This window comes from Pyxicephalus adspersus, chromosome 3 (genome assembly GCF_032062135.1).
Source record: "Pyxicephalus adspersus chromosome 3, UCB_Pads_2.0, whole genome shotgun sequence".
In the NCBI taxonomy this organism is placed as follows: domain Eukaryota; kingdom Metazoa; phylum Chordata; class Amphibia; order Anura; family Pyxicephalidae; genus Pyxicephalus; species Pyxicephalus adspersus.
The window spans coordinates 63,421,330-63,442,428 of NC_092860.1; the positions used below are offsets into that span (position 1 = coordinate 63,421,330).

At 42.4% G+C, this 21,099-nt stretch overlaps 1 protein-coding gene across 3 annotated transcripts in view; it reads right to left on the reverse strand.

The window, feature by feature from the left end:
* Positions 1-21,099, reverse strand: part of LOC140326387 (uncharacterized) — a 116,637-nt gene that overhangs the window by 71,516 nt on the left and 24,022 nt on the right. For all 3 annotated transcript variants that reach the window (XM_072404929.1, XM_072404931.1, XM_072404930.1), the window contains exon 2: positions 11,470-12,049. In XM_072404929.1, coding sequence (XP_072261030.1) covers positions 11,470-12,049 — 580 coding nt within the window. The remainder of the gene's footprint in view (positions 1-11,469; positions 12,050-21,099) is intronic.

Consider the following 21,099-nt stretch of genomic DNA (forward strand, 5'->3'; position numbering starts at 1 on the left):
CGGACGATGATCGATGGAGGACGACGCTGGATGAGCACAGGGGGACCAGGTAAGTAAGGATGTACAAAATCTCGGGCTTAACCATCCTTGCAGTTTTTTTTTGCCCGAGCGAAGGTCGGGTTTAACTGCAAGGAGGCTAGCAGAAAATTATTGGTGTGTTGGTGACTTCATGAGAGAAGAGCTGGTGAAACTGGTGTCTTTGCCTGAAGAAGCACAAGGGATAGATATCTACAATGCTGTGGTGGAGGTTTTTTTGTCACAAGATCAAGACTGGAAAAAGTGGTTTCAATTACTAGTGATGGGACACCTTCTATGGTGAAGGGAATGTCTGGTTTCATACAGTTCTTTGTTGAGGAAACAAAACATCAATTCATTCAGTTCTATTGTATTATACATTAAGAAGTTCTTTGTGCCAGGGAAAGCAGCAAAAAAGATGTCACAAAAATGGTGAATTACATCATGGCTCGTGCTCTGAATTTTCCACAGTTTCAAGCACATCTTGAAGAGATTCAGGCACAGTATATTTGTTTACCTATGTACAATAATGTCCGGTGGTTGAGCAGAGGACGAGTCCTAGAGAGATTTGTAGCTTGCTGGATGAAATTAGGCTGTTTATGAATGAAAAAGGGCAGGAATATCCACAGCTCACTGAAATGGCCTTGCTTACCAACCTCATTTTTTTTTACAGATTTTACACTATACGTTAATGTACTGAACAAACAACCACAAGGTGTTGTGATATCAAAATCATTTGAGAGAAAACTTCAGGTTTTTGAAAGGGACATTGAAAGTGGGCTGTTGAAATATCTAAAAATGCATTTAGAAAATTCTACATTTGCAGAAAATTCTACAAACCATCAAGGAATCTCCAAGGAATTTTCCAGCATTGTAGCAGCTGCAAAGATGAATTTTAGAAACAGATGTTTACAGTTCCGTAAAATGGGAACAACCCTGTGTGAAACACTAGAGAAGATAGAAGGGATGACAGCACAGTTAGTTTTGAAAATGAAATCATTAATGTGTGGAACTCTCTGCCACTAGGGTCACTGGTTCATCATCCCTTGACGGGTGCTCTGGTGAAAAACGGAGACACTTAGACTCTGCACCCCAGGTAATCCCTCACTTGCCAGGGGGTGTAGCCCTAACAGAAGTATCCACCAAAAACATGCAGGCATCCGGGCATAGCTCTCCACTGGAAAAAAACTATGCAGGCAGATGAGTTATAGATGAGTTATATATATAACTATGCAGTCCCTGAGTTAAAGATCTCCATGCAAGAGGTCTAGAGCAGCTACTATCAATTGTAGAACCATTTCCAGACCCTGTCCAGCCCACAAGTGACCATGGCCAATGTGCCAGTTCATTCTGCCAGTTCTGGTGCCCAAACTCATTTTGCTCTTGCCAACCCGGTTTTCAGGAGATCAAAGCCAATTCCTAGCCTTTTGCAATGCATTCTGACTCTACTTAACATCCCATGCACTTACTCTAAGGCTGTGCACAGTTTAAGGGGATCTGCCCTAACCTGTGCTTGAACATGAACTTGCCTGCCGACGGCCCTACCCTGTGCCTGGACTAGGACTATGTTTGCCGGCTGCCTGCCCTGACCTCAGTCCGGATAAAACTTGCTTATTGCTGTCATCCTACTCAGTCGCTGTCCCTACACCAAAGCCCTTTGTCCTGCTCACCCCTGGTGGGGAGAGTCTGGGGGTCGCAACCTGCTGTTCTCCCAACAAAGTAGTCTGGTGGCCACTAGGGTCACTGGCACATCATCTCTTGCAGGGTGCTCTTGTGAAGACCAGGAAACACTAAGACTCCATGCCCCAGGCAATCCTGCAACACCTGCAAGGGGGTGTAGCTCTAACAATCTGCCCAGATGCCACACAAACATTTTTTTTTAAATATTTTAAAACTGCAACAGAAAAAAACCATAGAGAAACATCATTGGATTGAATATATCAATAGTTGTCCATACTGAATCATACATATAACATTGTTGGTTTCCAAAAGTAGTTATGTGTTTTACAGAGCTTCCTCTACTTCATCAGACCAGAAACCTGTGCTAATTCTGTCAGGTTTGCACAAAATTCATCAAGCAATATAACAACTTGATACAGTCACATAACTTTGTGTTGTTTGAAAAGCTACCATAAATTAAGTAGGGCTGCTGTGCCTCTAATCATAATGACATAAAGATTCCCCTCTATAAGGACATTTGTATCCCCCCAAAAAAGAAAACATTTAGCTGGGGGGGGGGGTGAGAAATTCAGAAAGTCTCCACTGATGATGGTACTCAAGAAACCCCCCCCCCCCCAAAAAAAAAAAAAAAAAAAACTATCACATCAGGAGTTGGGAGGAAGAAGAGAACACTGATTAATAACCTGTGCAAACCATATTACCAGAGGGTCCAAGAGTCACTCTGCTTTTAAATAAAGCAGGTATTTATCAGGTATAGTACTTATTTAAAAGCAAGGTGACTATGTCTTTGGTAATGTCACTGCTGTTGAAATTTTAAATTATTTATAATAAATTACTCATATTTTAATCGTTTAACATTGTGGTGTACATACATATTTATATTAAACCACATTTTGTAGGTGCCAATTCTTTCTTATATATATTATGTAAGGGGGGTATATCACAACAAACAAATAGGTGATCTTTATCATAGGCACCATTTTTCCTTTGATCCAGATGCCCCATGATACTGCTCAAACTTAAGGATACTCAAGCTGCCTCTCGAGTTGGGGACCCTGGTTATTCCACAATAAAAAAACAGAGAGTTCAAATATTTAAAGAAGGAACTCTGGATTTTAACAGGCAATAAGTACATTTTTAAAATGGGTAATATATAGAGATGAGTGAATTTCTCAAAAATTCAATTCGGCCAGTTCGCCAAATTTTCTGAAAAGACTGGCACAATGACAGACAGAGTGTGGAGGTGGCGGCAGCATCAGGAGGCCACAGAGTGGCACAAGGACATAGTGTGGAGGTGGCGCAGCAGCATCAGGAGACCACAGAGCGGCAAGGTGACATAGTGTGCAGATGGCAGCAGCAGCATCAGGGGACAACAAAGTGACCCGGTGACAGACTGGGGAGGTGGGTGGCAATACCAGTACCTGCTGACGAATGTGGGTGAAAGAAGGAGCACTTGGCATCTGATGTGTGGCATCAGGCGGGTTGCAGCATCAGAGTAGTGGCTGAGGCAGGTAGCCAGAAAAAAACGGTCTCTTTTGTCAAGGTTTGGGTCAGGCGGCATGGATCATCTAATTAGATGCATCAGGCATTGGTGGGTGGAAATCCTGGCTGATCCACGATTCATCTTGACAAAGGTCAGTCTCTCCACATTTTGGGTGGTCAGGCGAGTTCTTCTTGGGGTAACTATGGCCCCTGCCGCACTAAACACCCGCTCTGTTGCCACACAACTGGCCGGCCAGGACAGCTTTTCCAGGGCAAACCCGGCCAGTTGCGGCCACATATTCAGTTTGGCTGCACAGTAGTCCAGCAGATCTTCAATGACAGCTGGCAGGGTGCACTCCAAGTATGCCACCACCTGCTGGTTCAGGTTCTGCTCTATGTCTAGCTGCTGGTCAGTAGTTTCTCCACTATGCGGGTGCAGAAAGCTGCTCATCAGCTACTCTGGACTCCAGCTGCTGCTGATGGAGCTGGTACTGCTCCTGCCACCCCACCCCTCCACAGCAGCCATGGCAGTGGAACGTGAGTGCAGAGGGCTCCCCCGGTCGGACCTGGGAGAAGATGGACGATGGCGCAGATAAGCGTCGGCCAACTGACTACATAGGATGTCTCTGTAGTAGTTCAGTTTGTCCTTCCTCTCAGCGGGTGTAAAAAAGGCCCCCATTTTGGACCGGTAGCGAGGGTCCAACAAGGTGGAAAGCCTGAAGTCATCCCTCTGCCGAATTGTGACAATTCGGCTGTCACTGTGCAAGCAAGTGAGCATGCAGCGGGCCATTTCTTCAAGCGACTCGGAGGGACTCCCTGCTTCCATCTCCACTGCATACTGCCATGGTGTGTCTGAGTCCTCTGCCTCGTCTTCCTCATCTCCCTCTTGCTCCCATTTCGCTATACATTGCCATGGCTCCAATGTCCTCCTCCTCCTCCAGTTCAGCCCCTACAGGGCTCATGTGGCAGTGAGATCTAGGCGCCATGTCTCCAGTTCCCTGACCAGCCAGATTTACCAGCATCTGTTCCAGGACATGAAGTAGTGGAAAGACGTTGTTCATTCTGTAGTCGTGGCGACTGACAAATAATGTGGCCTCCTTAAAGGGCCTGAGCAAACGTCAGGTTTCACGCATGAGCTGCCACTGGCTGACATCAGTTATTTTCCTGTCCGCTTGGGTCATCAAGAATTTGTTGATGGCCTTTCTCTGTTCGTATAGTCGGTCCAACATAAGGAGGGTGGAATTCCAATGGGTGGAAACGTCACATATCAGCCTATGTTGGGGGATGCCATTCTGCCGCTGCAGCTCAAGGAGGGTGTGCTTTGCGGTGTACAAGTGGCTGAAGTGCATGCAAAGTTTCCTGGCTATTTTTATGATGTGTTGCAGATGGGTGGAAGACTTCAGGAACCGCTTGACAACCAGATTGAATACGTGTGCCATGCAGGATGCATGGCTCAGCCTTCCTTGACGCAGCGCAGACACAATGTTCTTCCCGTTGTCGGTCACCATGGTTCCGATTTTGAGTTGTCGCAGAGAAAGCCATGATTCGATCTCTTGATGAATCACACAGAGCAGTTCCTCCCCTGTGTGACTCTGTTCCCCCCGGAAAACCGGGTGCAGAACAGCGTGACACCACCGTCCCCTGCACATGTGGTATGCTGGAGGGGTACTGTGAATTGTCCCTGCAGTGGAGGCTGAGGACACGGTGGAGGATGGGGAGGCAGAGGCGGACGTTGTTGCAGGACCAGCGGCGTGAGAACGTGGAGGTGGAAGTGGTGTCACCTGGCCAAGTTGCTGGTGTGACTGTGCAGGAATCACATTCACCCAGTGGGCCGTAAAGGACATGTATTGTCCCTGACCGTAGTTACAGCTCCACACGATGGCACTGCCGTGCACTTTGGCAGACACCGACAGGCCCAAGGACTGGCCCACCTTCTGTTCTACATATTTGTGCAGGGCTGGTACTGCCATTTTTGCAAAGAAATGACGGCTTGGGATTCTCCACCTCGGCTCGGCACAAGCCATCAGTTCTCTGAAAGGTGCAGAGTCCACCACTTGGAAAGGGAGGGACTGCAGCACCAGCAACTTGGACAGGAGCACATTCAGCTTCTGTGCCGTTGAATGAGTGCATGCATACTGTTGTCTCTTGGCAATCGCTTCGGTGATCGATTGCTGACGGAATGACTGACGAGGAGTAGGAGAAGCAGGAGCATCTGGACCAGCAAAAGATGGAAATGACATACAGCTCCCTTCAGCTGAGGTGGTGGAGCCTTGACTGCCTGAAAGCCGGTGCGTGCCATTGAGTGATGCAGCGGTTGCTGCTGCAGGCTGGACCACCACATCGGAGCCACGGTTCTCCCAGGCCACTTTATGGTGATGCTGCATATGTTGACGCAGGGCCGTGGTGCCAACATTGGCAGCCTGGCAACGCTTCACCTTCTGACCACATATTCTACATATGGCCATGTTAACCTCCTCCGGCGGCTTAACAAAAAACTGCCACACCGCCGAGAAGGTGATTTTCCCCCCAACACTCCGCACTGACTGACTGCTACTGCCGCTGCCTCCGTGAAACCCTGCACCACTACTTCCTGGGCAGGTAGGCTGCTGCGAAGCAGGTGGTCTACCCCGGGCACGTTTGGCCCCCGATCTCCCACTGCTGCCACCCTGCTGATTACCAGCCATGCTACCACCTTGCTGGCTCAGCCGCTGCCTCACAGGCAAGCTGCCACCCTCTTCTCCTGATGATGATGAAGCCCCTTCTTCACCCGGCTCCCAAGTGCGATGGCCTCCATCATCATCATGGAGTAGTGTATGCACGTCACTGATGTCCTCCTCAACGGTCTCTGGGTCGGGAGCCTGACCGCTCACAACACCACATCCCCCGCCTTTCTCCTCATCACTACTTGCCCGCCTAGCAGGGAACGCGGCGGATGTCTTCCCCAAGGGTTGGGCAGTAGCTGCTGACTGTCCTCTATTAGCTCGTCCTCGCTGTATAGTGGAGCTGAGCCCACAGCATATAATATTTCTGTGGCTTAGGGAACAGCAAAGGACAGAGGCAAGTTGAGGACAGGTGAGGGCACAGGGTCTGCTTCCTGGCCATGCCAACTAAGGGTTGTGTCTGACGAACCCACCCACTGTTTGCTGGGGGTGTCTGATGTCACTTGGGATGAAGTGGATGACCGAGTTAACCAATCAAGAATCCCTGGGTTGCTGGTCAAGACACGACCGCTAGATGACACCGGGAGCTCAGGCCTCTCGCTGCGACTCTTGCTGACACGCCCACTTACTCTGCTGAGACCTCTGCCTGCGCCAGAAACATTTAGGCCTCTGCCACTCCTCTGTGAATGGCCTGCCACTTCTCTGTCTGACATACTTTTACTTGAACTAAAAAAATTGAAAGCAAATTAAAACACACCTAAAAGTGACGATTTTTGTACAGAAATAGGCCAATAAACACTTTTATCACAAATAACTGCAACAGTGAACTGGGTATATTTTTTTCTTTTTGTACTCAAATACGTCACTAAATGCTTTTTCCACATATAACTGCAGAAGTGAACTGAGAATATATTTGTATTTTTGTACTGAAAAACGTCACTAAACGCTTTGACCACATAACTGCAACAGTGAAGTGCATGTATATTTTTCTGGATATATAAATTGATGGAATGACAGAGCTGTATAATGGCTATTTGGATCCCCAAATAATCTTTCCCTGCACTTGTAAATCGCTTTTCTAGCACTGTCCCTAGCGCCTTCTGACGTCTCTCCCTACACTAAGATGCTGTGAAATAATTCCTCCCTATCCTTTCCCTGCACTTGTAAATCACTTTTCTAGCACTGTCCCAAGCGCCTTCTGACGTCTCTCCCTGCACTAAGATGCTGTGAAAATATTCCTCCCTATCCTTTCCCTGCACTTATAAATCGTTTTTTGAGTTTTTTTTAACACAATCAGGTTCCTCCTAACACTCTCCCTAGCACCTGACATGTCTCTCCCTGCACTCAGAACGCTGTAAAATGTCCTAATCCAAGATGGCTGAGGCTATTTAAAGGGGTGTGACATCACAGGGCTGTCTGGCCGCTGATTGGCTGCATGCATGGCATTATGGGTCATCCCGCCTTCCCAGAGTTCCTTGCCCCATGACCCCACACATGTAGCCGCCATTTTAGAAAAAATTGCGATTCGTTTCAATGCATCGTAAGGAAATTCAGATTCGTTGCGAATCAAATTTTTTCTGAAATTCGGATCGAATTCCACTTCGTCAGCTTTGATTCGCTCATCTCTAGTAATATACTAATTTTAATGAGGTGTATCTGGCCAGATCAGGAAAGTGTGAGAAGGTTCCAATGAGCTAAATATGTTTTATTTCTACTCATCAAAGGAAAAAAAGGATTGAAAAACACCTTGGTCAGGTCAGGCAAGAAATTTTATAGATTAAGAAGCCTATGTGAGTGGATAGGTTTGTTCCAAATGTTGATGGGGACACTGCAGGAGTGAAACATTTAAGGCAGAGCATTTGAACCCAACAGCTTGCCCAATAGATTGGGAAGAGAGACAAATAGGAGGTTGTCTGTGACTGCAGCAATATTTTCTGTCGAACCCAATGAATGCCAGCAGGGGTTCTAAGATCAGAAAAAAAGAGAAGCAAGGAAAGGGGGCATCTCCTCCCAAAATTAAAAGGCCTGGCCTGAAAACAGCAAGTTGTTCCAAAACATTAATTAAATGGTCATCTAATAAACTGTTAACAGTGTCCTGCCCATGGTGTCACAATACATATGCCACAACTGCCAGGAGACTGAAATTCTACAAGTTATCATAGCTGCTTGGAGACCTCTAAATCTAAGGGAATTAGTATTCTCTTGTCAGCAACCTGAACACGCTGTCTGTGTCCGCTTACAAAATTGTATGGTTTTCAGGTGCTTGTATATACAGTTATTTCTATATCATCTCATTCCTTGAGGTGTAGTCGCCTATTTCTAGACAACAATAACCTACACAGTGTTTAAACCGTATCCAAAATTTACATATAAAAATGTTTTTTTCTGCAAACCGTATGCGTCAGAAGCATGAGTGGGAGTTGATGTTTTTTCAAGCAGTCCTATTTTACAGACGCATTTTGCCCTTTATAGGCTTTTTCAGGGGTAGCTGTGTGCTTTTATGTATAGGTTTGTGTACAACCTAAATACATTAATCAAAATATAGACAAAGTTTAGCATATTGTCATGATTAACCAAGAATAATGCATACAAACTTTAGCTGATATGAATAAATATATATACAGGTATCTTACATACAAATTGCATACATATAGTAAATTATAGAAGTATGATCATAAGTTACAGAAAATATTTTGTCCAATATTTTGATGATATATCCTTTCGTTCTCAATATTGTGCCTTTTAGTTCGTCTGGTGTTCAATGGAATTTGTCAAAAAGGTTATCATAACTTACATTCGCTGTGATACAAAAACTTGAGGAAGGTCTTCTATGGTATTTTGAATAGTGGCTGTTCCTTATTGGTCTAGTTATTTAGGTATAAATGTATATCTGTTGTAAATGAAAACTGTGTTTTTGTATCACAGCGAATGTAAGTTATGATAACCTTTTTGACAAATTCTATTGAACACCACACAAACTAAAAGGCACAATATTGAGAACTAAATGATATATCATGACTAGATGGACAACATATTGTCTGTAACTTATGGTCATACTTCTATAATTTACTATATGTATGCAATTTGTACGAGGGGGTGCTGAAAAGTTCCTGGCTTTGCCCCCTTCCAGATGAAATAGAAAAATGAGTGTGGGGGCAAAGGACATAATCTTATTATGTACCTGTGCAAATATCAGGTCTTTGCGATTCTTAAAAGTGTTTTTTTTTTAGTGAGAAGCTATGATGGCACAAGCAAGTTTCACGTTGTTGCAGTTAAGAGCCGTAATGAAGTTTTTGTTTCTCGAGGGAAAGTCAGTAAAGGACATTCACACTGAGATGTCACAAACACTGGGGGAGAAGTGTCCTTCCTACAGCACTGTCAAAACCTGGATATCTCGTTTCAAGACGAGAGTGGGCGCTCCCCAACCTCAACTGATCTGGCAACCTGCAATGCTGTCCATTAGCTGATTATTGAGGACCGGCAAATATCCACAAAAAAGATAGCCTAGATACTTGACATTTCATAGGAGTGTGTTGGGTTTGTTGTCACGACTATCCTAGACATTTCAGCAAACTGGGTGCCGAAATGCTTGAACAGTGATCAGAAGAAGGAACGAGTTGAGGCATCCCAAGCCATTTTGGCCCATTTTGAAGCTGCACAGGACTTTTTGGCTAGGTTATTGACTGAGGATGAAACCTGGCTCCACATCTATGATCCTGAAACCAAGGAACAGTCAAAGGAATGGTGCCACAGCGGGTCCCCGCTGCCGAAGAAGTTCCGGATCCAGAAATCAGGCAAAAAAGTCATGGCGTCCATTTTCTGGGACAAAGACTGTATTCTGTTGGTGGACTACCTACCTCAGGGCTTTAGTTTCACTGGACAGTATTATGCTAAACTCCTAGATCAGCTGAAGGAGGCAATTAGGACGAAACGCCGTGGAAAGTTGACCAAAGGGATCCTTTTTTGCAGGACAATTCACCTGCACACACGTCCAACGTTGAGCCTGCCAAATTGAACACCCTGGGTTTGCAATTGGTCTACCATCCTCCCTACTTACCTGACCTGGCCCCTTCGGACCATAATCTGTTCCCAAATTTGAAGAAACACCTAAAGGGCCAAAGTTTTGAAAACATTTCTGATGTCAAAGATGCTGCCGAGAGTTGGTTTGTGGCCCAACCAAAGGACTTTTATTTAAATGGTGTAGAAAAGCTGCAACTACGCTGTACCATCAGTCTCAGGGGCGAATATGTTGGATAAATGTGTTATTTCATAACTCTGGTTCTCTTCTTTCTGGGCAAAGCCAGGAACTCCTCAGCATCCCCTCGTATGTAAGATACTTGTATATATATTTATTCATATCAGCTAAAGTTTGTATGCATTATTCTTGGTTAATCATGACAATATGCTAAGATATGTCTATATTCTGAATAATGTGTTTAGATTGTACGCAAACCTGGAAAAAAAAGCACACAGCTACCCCTGAAGAAGCCTATAAAGGCTGAAACGCGTTCGGTAAATAAGGCTGCTTGAAAAAACATCAGCTCCCAAACTTGCTTCTGACACATACAGTTTGCAGAAAAAAAAATTGGATACGGTTTAAACACTGTGTAGGTTATTGTTGTCTAGAAATAAGCGACTACACCTCAAGGTATGAGGTCATATAGAAATAACTGTAAATACAAGCAATTTCTGTTTGTTGTATAACATACTATGAATGTGAGAAATTTAATTTTGTTTTTGATTACCAAAAAAACCCTACTTGTCAATTTTTGTGGATGTTTGAAATGTTGAAAACTTCGTTGGGTTGGCAAAAAATCCCATTAAAGGGACAATACACATACTAATATCTTCTCCCACTGACTCTTCCCTTAAGCCTCCCCTCCTTTTCTTAGGCTTATACACTGAATGCTGTAATGTGTGCAGAATGTTGTACTTTACATACCATGACTGCTGCACTAAATATACTACATAATCCTAACCGCTGAATTCTGTATGCTACATAGTCTTGGCCAAGCTGTTCATAAAGCTTATATCCCTAGATCCTAGATTGTTAGGGTTCCGAAAGCCTGACCAAAAAAAGATAAAAGATTGGGAAGGTTTCTTTGGTCCACCAGATATATGTCCAGATTTTACCTTGTGAAGGTAAATCACAGGTATTCTATGTAATCAAGAAGCATTATGCTGCCATTAGCTCAGTATAATCCCAGAATTGTGAGGGAACAGAGCTTCTCGAAACAAACACTGCACTATATGTGTTTGCTGTAACATCGGTAAAGTGCTGAATTTTGATCTTGCTCTAGTCAGTCAGAAACTTGAATGAGCCAATTAGTTGCTCAGCCAAGCCACTGTTTTATTATTGTTTGCTGAAATCGCTGCATTAAAGATATAGTCCAGAGCATGCAGTTCATTATAATTTTAAGCCTGTTGTCTCATGTTTGGTCCATACTGACACTCCATTGCTTTACGCAATCCCACAGCATGTAATCAAGTCCAAACACAATGTATTTTCTGCCAGGTTTGCAAAGTGATTTGCTAATTTTTACTGACTAATTTTTAAATGATAAGGTTGATATGTGCAATTAAAGCCAGGTAAAAAACATTATTCACATTAATAATATATTTTGATTATTACCTGCAAAACTTTTCATCATGACATAATCACCAAAGTCAGTGTTTGATCTTGTAAATTTTTCCAGGTCTACAAATGGAGGCCGAGCTGGTTTCCTTGGCTTCAGTCTGAGTACATCTTCAGTTGGCAAAACTTTTAGCCTTGGTGGGCTAGACTTTTCAAATTTTGTCTTATTAGTTGCTACAGCATTATCTGGAATGTTTGTTGATATTTTATGATGAGAAATGTTTACAGATGGCTTTGGTACTGGTAAAGTCTTAATAAAAGGCAGTAAAGGTCTTTTAGCAGATGTGTCCTGATAGTTTGAAGAGTTACTTTGAAATGAGAAACTTTGGTGTGATTGTAATTGATTCACTGTAGTATTTAAAGGGTCACTCTTTGGTAAGCTTGCTAATTCTGGAGAAGATATAGCTTTAGGCACTGGCTTCTGGAAAAAGTGGTCATTTTTAATTTGAATATTTGGTTTTGCTGGTATAACAGGTTTTGCTCCAGGTCGTACTTGTGTAATAGGCTTAGCACCGGGATTTTCTCGAAACTCTCGTTGGAATGTTGATTGAATAATTTTGAAGTTATCAGAATTTGCCTAAAAAGGTAATGAATTTTAGAGTAATAAAAATATAAAGTTATTAGCAGATTGTCACAGTTTACATACAATTGACTATTTTTCAGATTTATTTAACCTTAACCCCACATTTGGATTTCCCATTTCCTATACATAGAAAACCAAGGTAACAGTAATTTTTCTGTATTTAAAATATGGCTTGCAGTTCCTAGAACCATGTTCAGTTGGTGAACCGCTGATTAATTAATGCTACCTATGGGAATTTATTGCTGTTATTTGTGCTTATCATCTAAATTCATGATTTTGACACATGTTGACAAAAGTGGTTTTTATTTTAAAATTACACATAGTAGAATGTCAACTAAAGGCTGAAGAATGCAGACACATAGCATGTGTGTATAAACTCCCTCACTAAACATCAGGGGTTTATGCACACATGCTATAAACACAACCACTTTTTGGCATTTACCATCTATGTTGAGGTCTACAGGTAAAAGATACAACTGTGAAGTCCAAAAAGACAGAAACTTGTTCTAATGTGATCATTTATAAAATGCCATAGATGATTCGTTGAGAGTATAACACCTGATAAACATAATGTTTTGTATGCAATGACAAAGAATACAAAGTATATCCTTTTGTATTACCTAGGTATGCATGCTCAGTTTAAAACCACCAATATCACCAAATGGGGTTTTTATAAATCTAGTATCTCAAATTCAAAATTTTGCATAGGGTGCTTTCCTATGATTCTCAGTCTGGCAATATTGTACATTAGGAACCAATATCAAATATCCTTACCACAATCCAATGGACAAGCTGTATACCCACACAATGGGGGAAGAAAATAAAGCATGTTTTCCCTTAAGGGTCAATGAATTTGTTCTAGAAATTGGGTGCAAACAGTGCTCCACTCAGCGGCTGGAGACATCTCTTGCCATATCTGCCCAAACCATTACAGGGCAACCCTCATGTCCTCATTGCTGCCCAGATCATGCTGCACTAACCAATACACAAGCTGATACTCTAGTGCGCATGCACTGTTCAGTGATGGCTCTTTTTCAGCTACCAAAGTCCATAAGCAGGAACTCAAAATATTTGACTAGATTTATATAAATCCCATTCAGTTATGTTGGTAAGCTGAGCAAGGATACCTGGGTTAATACACAAGGATGTACCTGAAACCCTTTCGTGTTGCATACAAAACATTATATAAGACATGCCTGATGGTGGTTGGCCCATTTTTAAAGGGCCAACTTATTCACCTATTCATTGCTGCCATTTTTTCACTACAGCACCACCACCAGGCACCTCTTATATAGTTGCTACTCATACATTATAAGGTAATACTTTTTTATCCCTCAATACTTCTTACCATTCTGTTTATCATATGTTTTTTGCTGTCAATAATAACCAGATCTGTACTATTGTACCTATTGTACATATCAACTGCAAGCAACCTCCTACACATTTAAGTGTCATCTGCTCAATTATCCCTTTAGTTACATGGGTTACTAGTTAATATACTTTAATCAGTAGAAATATAATTGGATACAACATTATTAATATAATAAAAAACCATTTCTTCAATGCATTATTTATTTATTTTCATGAACTACACTCTAGCTCTCCTATACATTCATATATACATTACATATCCTTCATTGATCATCATGTAGATTAAGGATATAGACATCTTTATACAATATCCCAATGTTAATAATACAATATCTTAAGACTTTATTTGATTCTTAGTATTTTTTACATAATTCATACTACCTTACTAATTCATAATTCATACTAAACCCACCTAAACTAAAACACACTTTTTAAATCTTTTACCCATCTATAATTTGGTACCATCACCTAATTGTACAACTATTTCTAATTCCCAGCATCCATTTTGAGGCTACCTTACAACCGAGCTGCGGTATTTATTCATGTTTGTTTTTTTAATCGTACATCTAAAAGTAAGTACTCGTTATGATATTATTATTCAATTATGTACCAACTATTATAGAACTAAACTATCATCACACATATGTCATTACTTTATGTTACTATTTAAGTTCTTGTTAGCCAAGGCATATTTTGATAATTATGTAAGCTTTTTTATCAGTAACTAAAATTCTTAGCTTATCTGACTCTGTAGGTTTCAGCATATACAATTACCTGAATTGTTCAACACTAACTATATGTAATCTGTGTGACATATTACCATTGTCTGTGTTCTTTTTTGGATTACCACTATAACAGTTTAACTATATGTGTAACAAATGCTAATTTTGAATATTTAATTAGCCAATATTTGTCTTATTTATTTATGATATTTTTGTATGCAGTGTACAATCTGATGTTCTTAAGTCCCCTGAGGAAGCCTTTCTAGGCGAAACGTGTCAGGAAAGGCCACATTTTTCCACAAACACCACAGCTTTGAACACAGTGAATACTTTGTTGAGTTTATCAGGTCCTAATGTTGACCTCCCCTCTCTTCAACTCAGAATAAGGGGACGGACTAATTTGATGTTTTATTATTGTATTGAAAGTGTTTTGTATGCTATGAATATAACCCACTATTTCAATAATAACTATTGTTTAGCCTAGAAAATCATTGCTTATTCTCTTTCTTCTTGTATTTATTGATATGATATCAGTCCAGTCATTTTTATGTGATTGTTTCTCCTTGTTCACTTTGTCTTGTCTTGTGTCTTTCCTTTCAGGGTAGCGTTCCCTCTCCTCCATATGCATTGCAGAGGAAAGGGTTTTCCTTTCAGAGGCGTTCCTGGTGGGGGGAGGAGCCATCAGCACGGGACTCGAGAGAGAGTCAGGCTTAGTGTGCCTTCTTGACCTCCTAAAATGACCTAGTAGCCAAAAAAGTTTGCTGACCCCTGACCTAGAGGGAGGGACAGATTGTAGAAAAGAGACATAAGGCCACTCGAATATTTGTGTCTATTTTACACTTTCTAAGCCTATGAGATGTGGGGGGGGTGGGGGACCCAATAAGCTGTATAAAGGCAAGGGAGACACCATAGACGCTCACAATGGAGTATCAATTGTGACACGATACACGAAAAGTTGCACAATCCCCTCTGTCTACCTAAGTTCAAGTAAGCTATGTTTAGGAATATGTGGCCTCCTATTGCCCCCCAAAAAATTGAGAATTATTCTCTGTAATATCTGCAGGTAATGAGAAGGCACAGAAATGGGGAAGAGATTAAAAGGAGACAATAGTTTAGGCAGGATGTTCATCCTTACTACCGCTATATGCCTTAGACAGTAGTACTTTTTCCAAAATTCCAGTAGTGACTGGGCCTGTTTAGTAAAAGCTGGATAATTAGCCTTAATAAGAGTTTATTACAAATCAGTAATGCACTATTTACCCAGGTAAATCAATTTAAGGGGCTCACAACAGAAAGGGAAAGACTCTTTAAGCTGAGAGACTGAACGTATTATGATTGTTATCAAGACACATTTACAAGGAGATTGAGTAATGAGACCACAGCAAGTAAACTGATTTTATGATAAGGTCCAGTCAATCCCAAACAGGGTGACTGCAAACAGCTAAGGCTAAAGCTACGTGCACATGTCCAATGCTTCTCGTCTGATAATTGGCTCAGGGCCAATATCAGATGGCATTCTTGCATGTGTACAGCGCCCGTCGTCTGTCGTCCTAACGACCATCCTAGCGGGTGATGGACAACGAACGATCGTAATGGAAGTGAAGGGGGAGGGCAGGGCAAATCTTTCTTTTCTTTCTAGGTAACAAAAATTAGGGGTAAATCTCTCTGACAGATGCCTGGAAGTTGTAGACCTCAAAAGGGGCTCCATCCAACAGCAGCAACCACATATATCCCCACTATCTGTACCCCACAGGGGAACCTGTTTCCATGCTCCATAACATTATGAGGGTTTTTCAACAATACTACTCAGAGTTATACAACCTCAATCCCACCCATACCCTCCAGAGTTCATTACAGGAATACATAGACTCCACTGCCTTACCAAAATTTGAATCGGACATTGCCTCATCCAGAGACACCCTTCACAGAAAAGGTGGCCATTAAGACCACACCGACAGGTAAATGTCCCGGCCCATATAGGTTTACACCACAGTTCCACAAAATCCACTCCCATAATCTAGTATCGTTTTTAACAAAGGTTTTCTCCTCAATATCCGATAATACCCTGTTCCATGCTCAAAGTCTAGAAGACTATATCAATGTTCTTCCTAAGGCTTTATTTATGGATGGGAAGCAAGGGATAAAACCCTTAAGACATAAGACAGGGCCACTAGGGGGCGCTACAGTTTGCTTGAGAGTAGAGTGAGCCCTGAGAAGGGCCGAGGTGCAGAGTCTAAGCAATAACCAGGTGTTCTCCAGAGCCTCTGATGGTAAGGATCTTGCGCTGCTGGTTACTGTCAGGTTGCGGTCCTTGGGCACACCAGGGTGGGCAGGATGAAACAGGATACCAAATCACAAAGCTGAAGAATAGTCGAGGAAAGCCAGGGTTGAGGTAGGCAGCAAGCAAGAGAAGTCAGGTCACAAGCCAGGGGTAAATTACCAGGGATCAAGGAGACAGACACCAGTGACACAGGGGCCACTGTGGACACAGGGAACACAGGAGACACTGAAAGCAACAGGAGGCACAGGTGACACAGGAATATCCCCAGACAAACAGAAACACTGGAACAGCACAGGGAAGTTGGCTGGGAACCAACTGACTGGAAAACAAGGGTTTAACACAGGAGCTAGATAGAGCAAGCACTGAATTAGCCAACAGGTGTACAGGAACTAGCTCAACAGGACTAGAGGATCGGCACCAGTGGAGACACATCGCACGAACACTGAGTGCAGTGTCTCAGCTAGCTAAATAGTCAGGAATGATTAAGAGGCTGATGATTGGCCAGCGGATTGAGCAAAACTGATAAAGCTTGGGATCAGAGGCACGCCCAGAATCAGAACAGCCCACATGTGCAGGAGAGAGATGCCTGTGCTTTAGTGAGGAAGAGGTAAGCGTGACAGACTTATTAGTCTATATCACCTCACCTGACACCTCTATTCCCTCCATTTTTGTTACCAAATATTTATTAATTTTGTTAAAAAGATAGTTACAAACAATCCGTATAGGACAATAATAGTGTGGTACAAAACATACTTTGTAAACAGTTACATAGTAGGTTAGGTTGAAAAAAGACAAAAGTCCATCAAGCTCAACAACTAGGTAAATAAACATATCCCAGATATAAAACGCTATAAGACATAGTTGGTCTAGAGGAAGGCAAAAAACCCTGGTACAATTTGCTTCAACAGGAGAAAAAAATTCCTTCCTGATTCCATGAGGCAATCGGATGTTCCCTGGATCAACAGTCACTGGTATTTTTACTTTAAAGCCTTAACCTCCTGGGCGTTACACTGATATCTAGATTTCTGTACCAAAAGCAGTACACTGTTTTTCATGAAATTTTTTTTTTAAATTGTAGACCTGTTACTTACAGAAATATGTCCGAACAAGGGTCTAGTAGATATCATGAATAGAAAAAATGTTTGAAACACACAATCATGTAAAAAAAAAAAAAAAAAATACTTTCAATAAAATAAATAAAATACACAAAAATCAGCTTAAACAAGAATACATAAATAAATGAAAAATACTGAAAATGCGAAAATTCGGTATACTGTATAGTAATATATTTTTCATAGACAAAATCACATAAATATATTTTGTATTATTTTGTATTGGATTGGATACAGGACTTTGTATTGAATCTAATACAAAATATTTGAATTTCCCGCTACGACCTACATCGACGGGCTCACGCACAGACATCATCAGGAAACCCCGGAGATCGTCACTGCACTTGCCGGATGAAGAAAGAAGAGAGAAGACGTGTCCGGAGGAGCTGGGGGGAGAAGGTGAGTATTTTTTTTTTAGCGATCGACGCTGGACAGAATGGATCATCGCAGCGGGGACCAGGTAAGTGATGGCATTTACACAGTGAGAAAAGTTCCGGTTTATCGATTTTTGCAAAATCGATAAACCCCAACCAAGGTCGGGTTTACCGGTCGGGTGGGGAATACCCAGTTATATTCTGTGCTTCTAGAAAAACATCCAGCTTTTTCTTCAAGCAATCTATAGTAGTTGCTGAAACTACTTCCTGAGTGTTGTCATGTACAATATACCAGTGTTTCCCAACCTTTCCTAAATCGTGGCATATATTTTACATTAGAAAAATCCCACGGAACACCACTAAACAAAAATGTCACAGATTAATTAGCTACCTGCTGCCATCTAGTGGAAGAGTACTTCTTTGTTCTGCCTATCACTATACATTGCTGGTATAGCCAAATGAAGACAAATTATTTGCAGTAAATAAATAATTTTCACACCAATTAACCAACATTGGATAATTTCTCACGGTACACCTGAAGATCGCTCATGGCACACTAGTGTGCCGCGGCACAGTGGTTGAAAATCACTGCAATATACCAATAGAAATGAGAGAAGCTGGCATTACAATGATCATGAATAAATAGTGATATATCATAACATGTATAGAACCAAATACAACTTATCAAGTCCACAGAGCAGTATAAGTGTCCCCCACAAGAGTACTGCATTTTAACCTTGGGCCGTCTCGTGGCTCTAAAATCATCCCATCAACAGGAGAGGTGAAAAAAAGGGAGGGATTGGAGAGGGTGAAGGCACGTTTCATCTTGGATTCATAATCAAACCGCCCTTGAAAGGTATAATCATCCATGGTTGCCAAATCAAATGGAATTTCTTGAAATGATCCAGGACCAAAGCCGCCAACTTCTAACACGCAAATACATTTTTGATACGTGCCTTGACTTCTCCAAAGTGAAGCTTGGGGGACTTCCAGGCTCTAGCTTTATTAGGTTTTGCTGCATTGAATTTATGCAGTAACAATACACATACCGACCTTGGGTGATCCCCCAGGCCCAACTGCAGAAGAGCCAAAGTAGGCGTTTGTATTAGGGACAATCCCAAAGTCCCATTGGTGTATTGAAAAACCTATGCCCAATATCTTCGGGCAACAGGGCAGTCCCACCAAATATGGTGCATAGAGCCCACCTCTCCACATCCCCTGAAGCACAAGGGGGAGGACCTATTCCCTTCATTTTAAGGCAATTTGAAAGGTTTAGTATAGTTAGCAACTTTAAAGTCAATTTTACCAATCCAAACTGCTAAACATTATTTTGCCCCAGGCCCAACTTACATCCCTCTGTGATATCACCTTCTTTAGGCTTTGTAACAACGCCATGAAATAACTTGGGGGTATTTTCTTTTCCTCCAGACTCAAAGAGTGCCCTCTTGTCCTTTGTAACAATCCTAAAGTGAATAGAGATCAGAAGAGCTGGGTCCCCTCATGGATCTCTGCTTATTACAATGGGTAGACAGCTCCCCCTTACATCTACGCCACCCCCTCCCGGGTCTGACAACTGATTTGCTACTGCTGTGGGATAACCTCCTTTGAGCTGATAAATTGTCTACTAAACCAGGCCTTCTGACACCTCTTTTTGATAACCCCGCTTTCTCACCAGAAGTGGGCATGGAACGTTTCCTTTTCTGGAATGCTGAGGAAGATAGAAATCTCGAAAATCAATGACTCCGCCCTTTCCATTATAACATCACACACAAACAAACACATCCTACATAGGAATTTAACCTCTCTGGAAGTGGTACTTGGGTTACAAGACCAACCAATTCACACCATCTCAACTGTTCTCACTCCCTCATTTACACCAGATACTGGGAAGCAGACATTAGGACACCCATTTCAGCCTCTGATTGGGAAAAAGCCTTCATTCTCATGCACAAACTGGCTCTCCCATGCAAAGCTCAGGAGACCAACTATGAGATCCTCACAAGATGGTATCTTTCCCCAACACAATTACATCTTATCTCACCCTCTCGTCCACTAATCAGTTCCCCCCTCCTTTCCATCATAACATCACACACAAACAAACACATCCTACATAGAAATTTAACCTCTCTGGAAGTGGTACTTGGGTTACAAGACCAACCAATTCACACCATATCAAATATCCACGCTTCCTCATTTACACCAGATACTGGGAAGCAGACATTAGGACACCCATTTCAGCCTCTGATTGGGAAAAAGCCTTCATTCTCATGCACAAACTGGCTCTCCCATGCAAAGCTCAGGAGACCAGCTTTTGGATCCTCCTCAGATTGGTATCTTTGCCCAACAAATTTACATCGTATCTCACCCTCCTACCCATACACTTGTAGATGATGCCTCTCTCAAAAAGAATACAAATTAAATTTATGGTGGGAACGACCAACCATCTCCAATATTTCCAATGGTCCTAAGGTGGCCCTGCTACCTATGGTTCTGGAAACAGACGATCACTCCCTACATATTGGCTTCTGGAATTGGAGAAAATCCAGCACATGGAGTGGTTGGTTGCCTTGTGGGGGATGGGGCGCGTGCTTCTTGTATGTTTCTCTAAATCGTGCTGCCAGGAGAGGGACCTGCTGAAAATCCCAACAACAATTAGGGATATTTTCACATTAAGTGGGGCTATTTCAAGACCAGGGTCCCAAAATTGAGTTTGCATGTTGGGACACCCTGGAGGCCACCCTCATGGCAATGAACATTAGGGTACTGCAATTTGTCTGTGCTCCGTAGTGCCCCTTCACAAAACTTCAAGGCTGCGTTCAGGTTGGCAGGAAGTTTGCGGTGCAGTTACCCCATCCTCATGCAGTTACCCCTTCCTCATGCCATGGAGCCCCGACTCGGGGTTCTGGGCTCAGTACTGCTCACTGTCGCCTGCAGTCAAATCTGTAGACACTGCTGTGCGAGGGACTGAGTGGCTGGGGAGCTGCCTGTTAACTGCCACATAACTGGCCACTTACCTTCTGTGAACTCCAATTTAATTTCAATTTAAAATAAAACTATTCTAACATCTCTAATGTTTGTTTGCATTGCAGCCCAATGTCAACAGCAGCCCCCAGATGAACAAAGGTTGGGCACCACTGGTGTAAGGAATCCCCCCAATTTCAAAATGATTTGATATCCAGTCCCT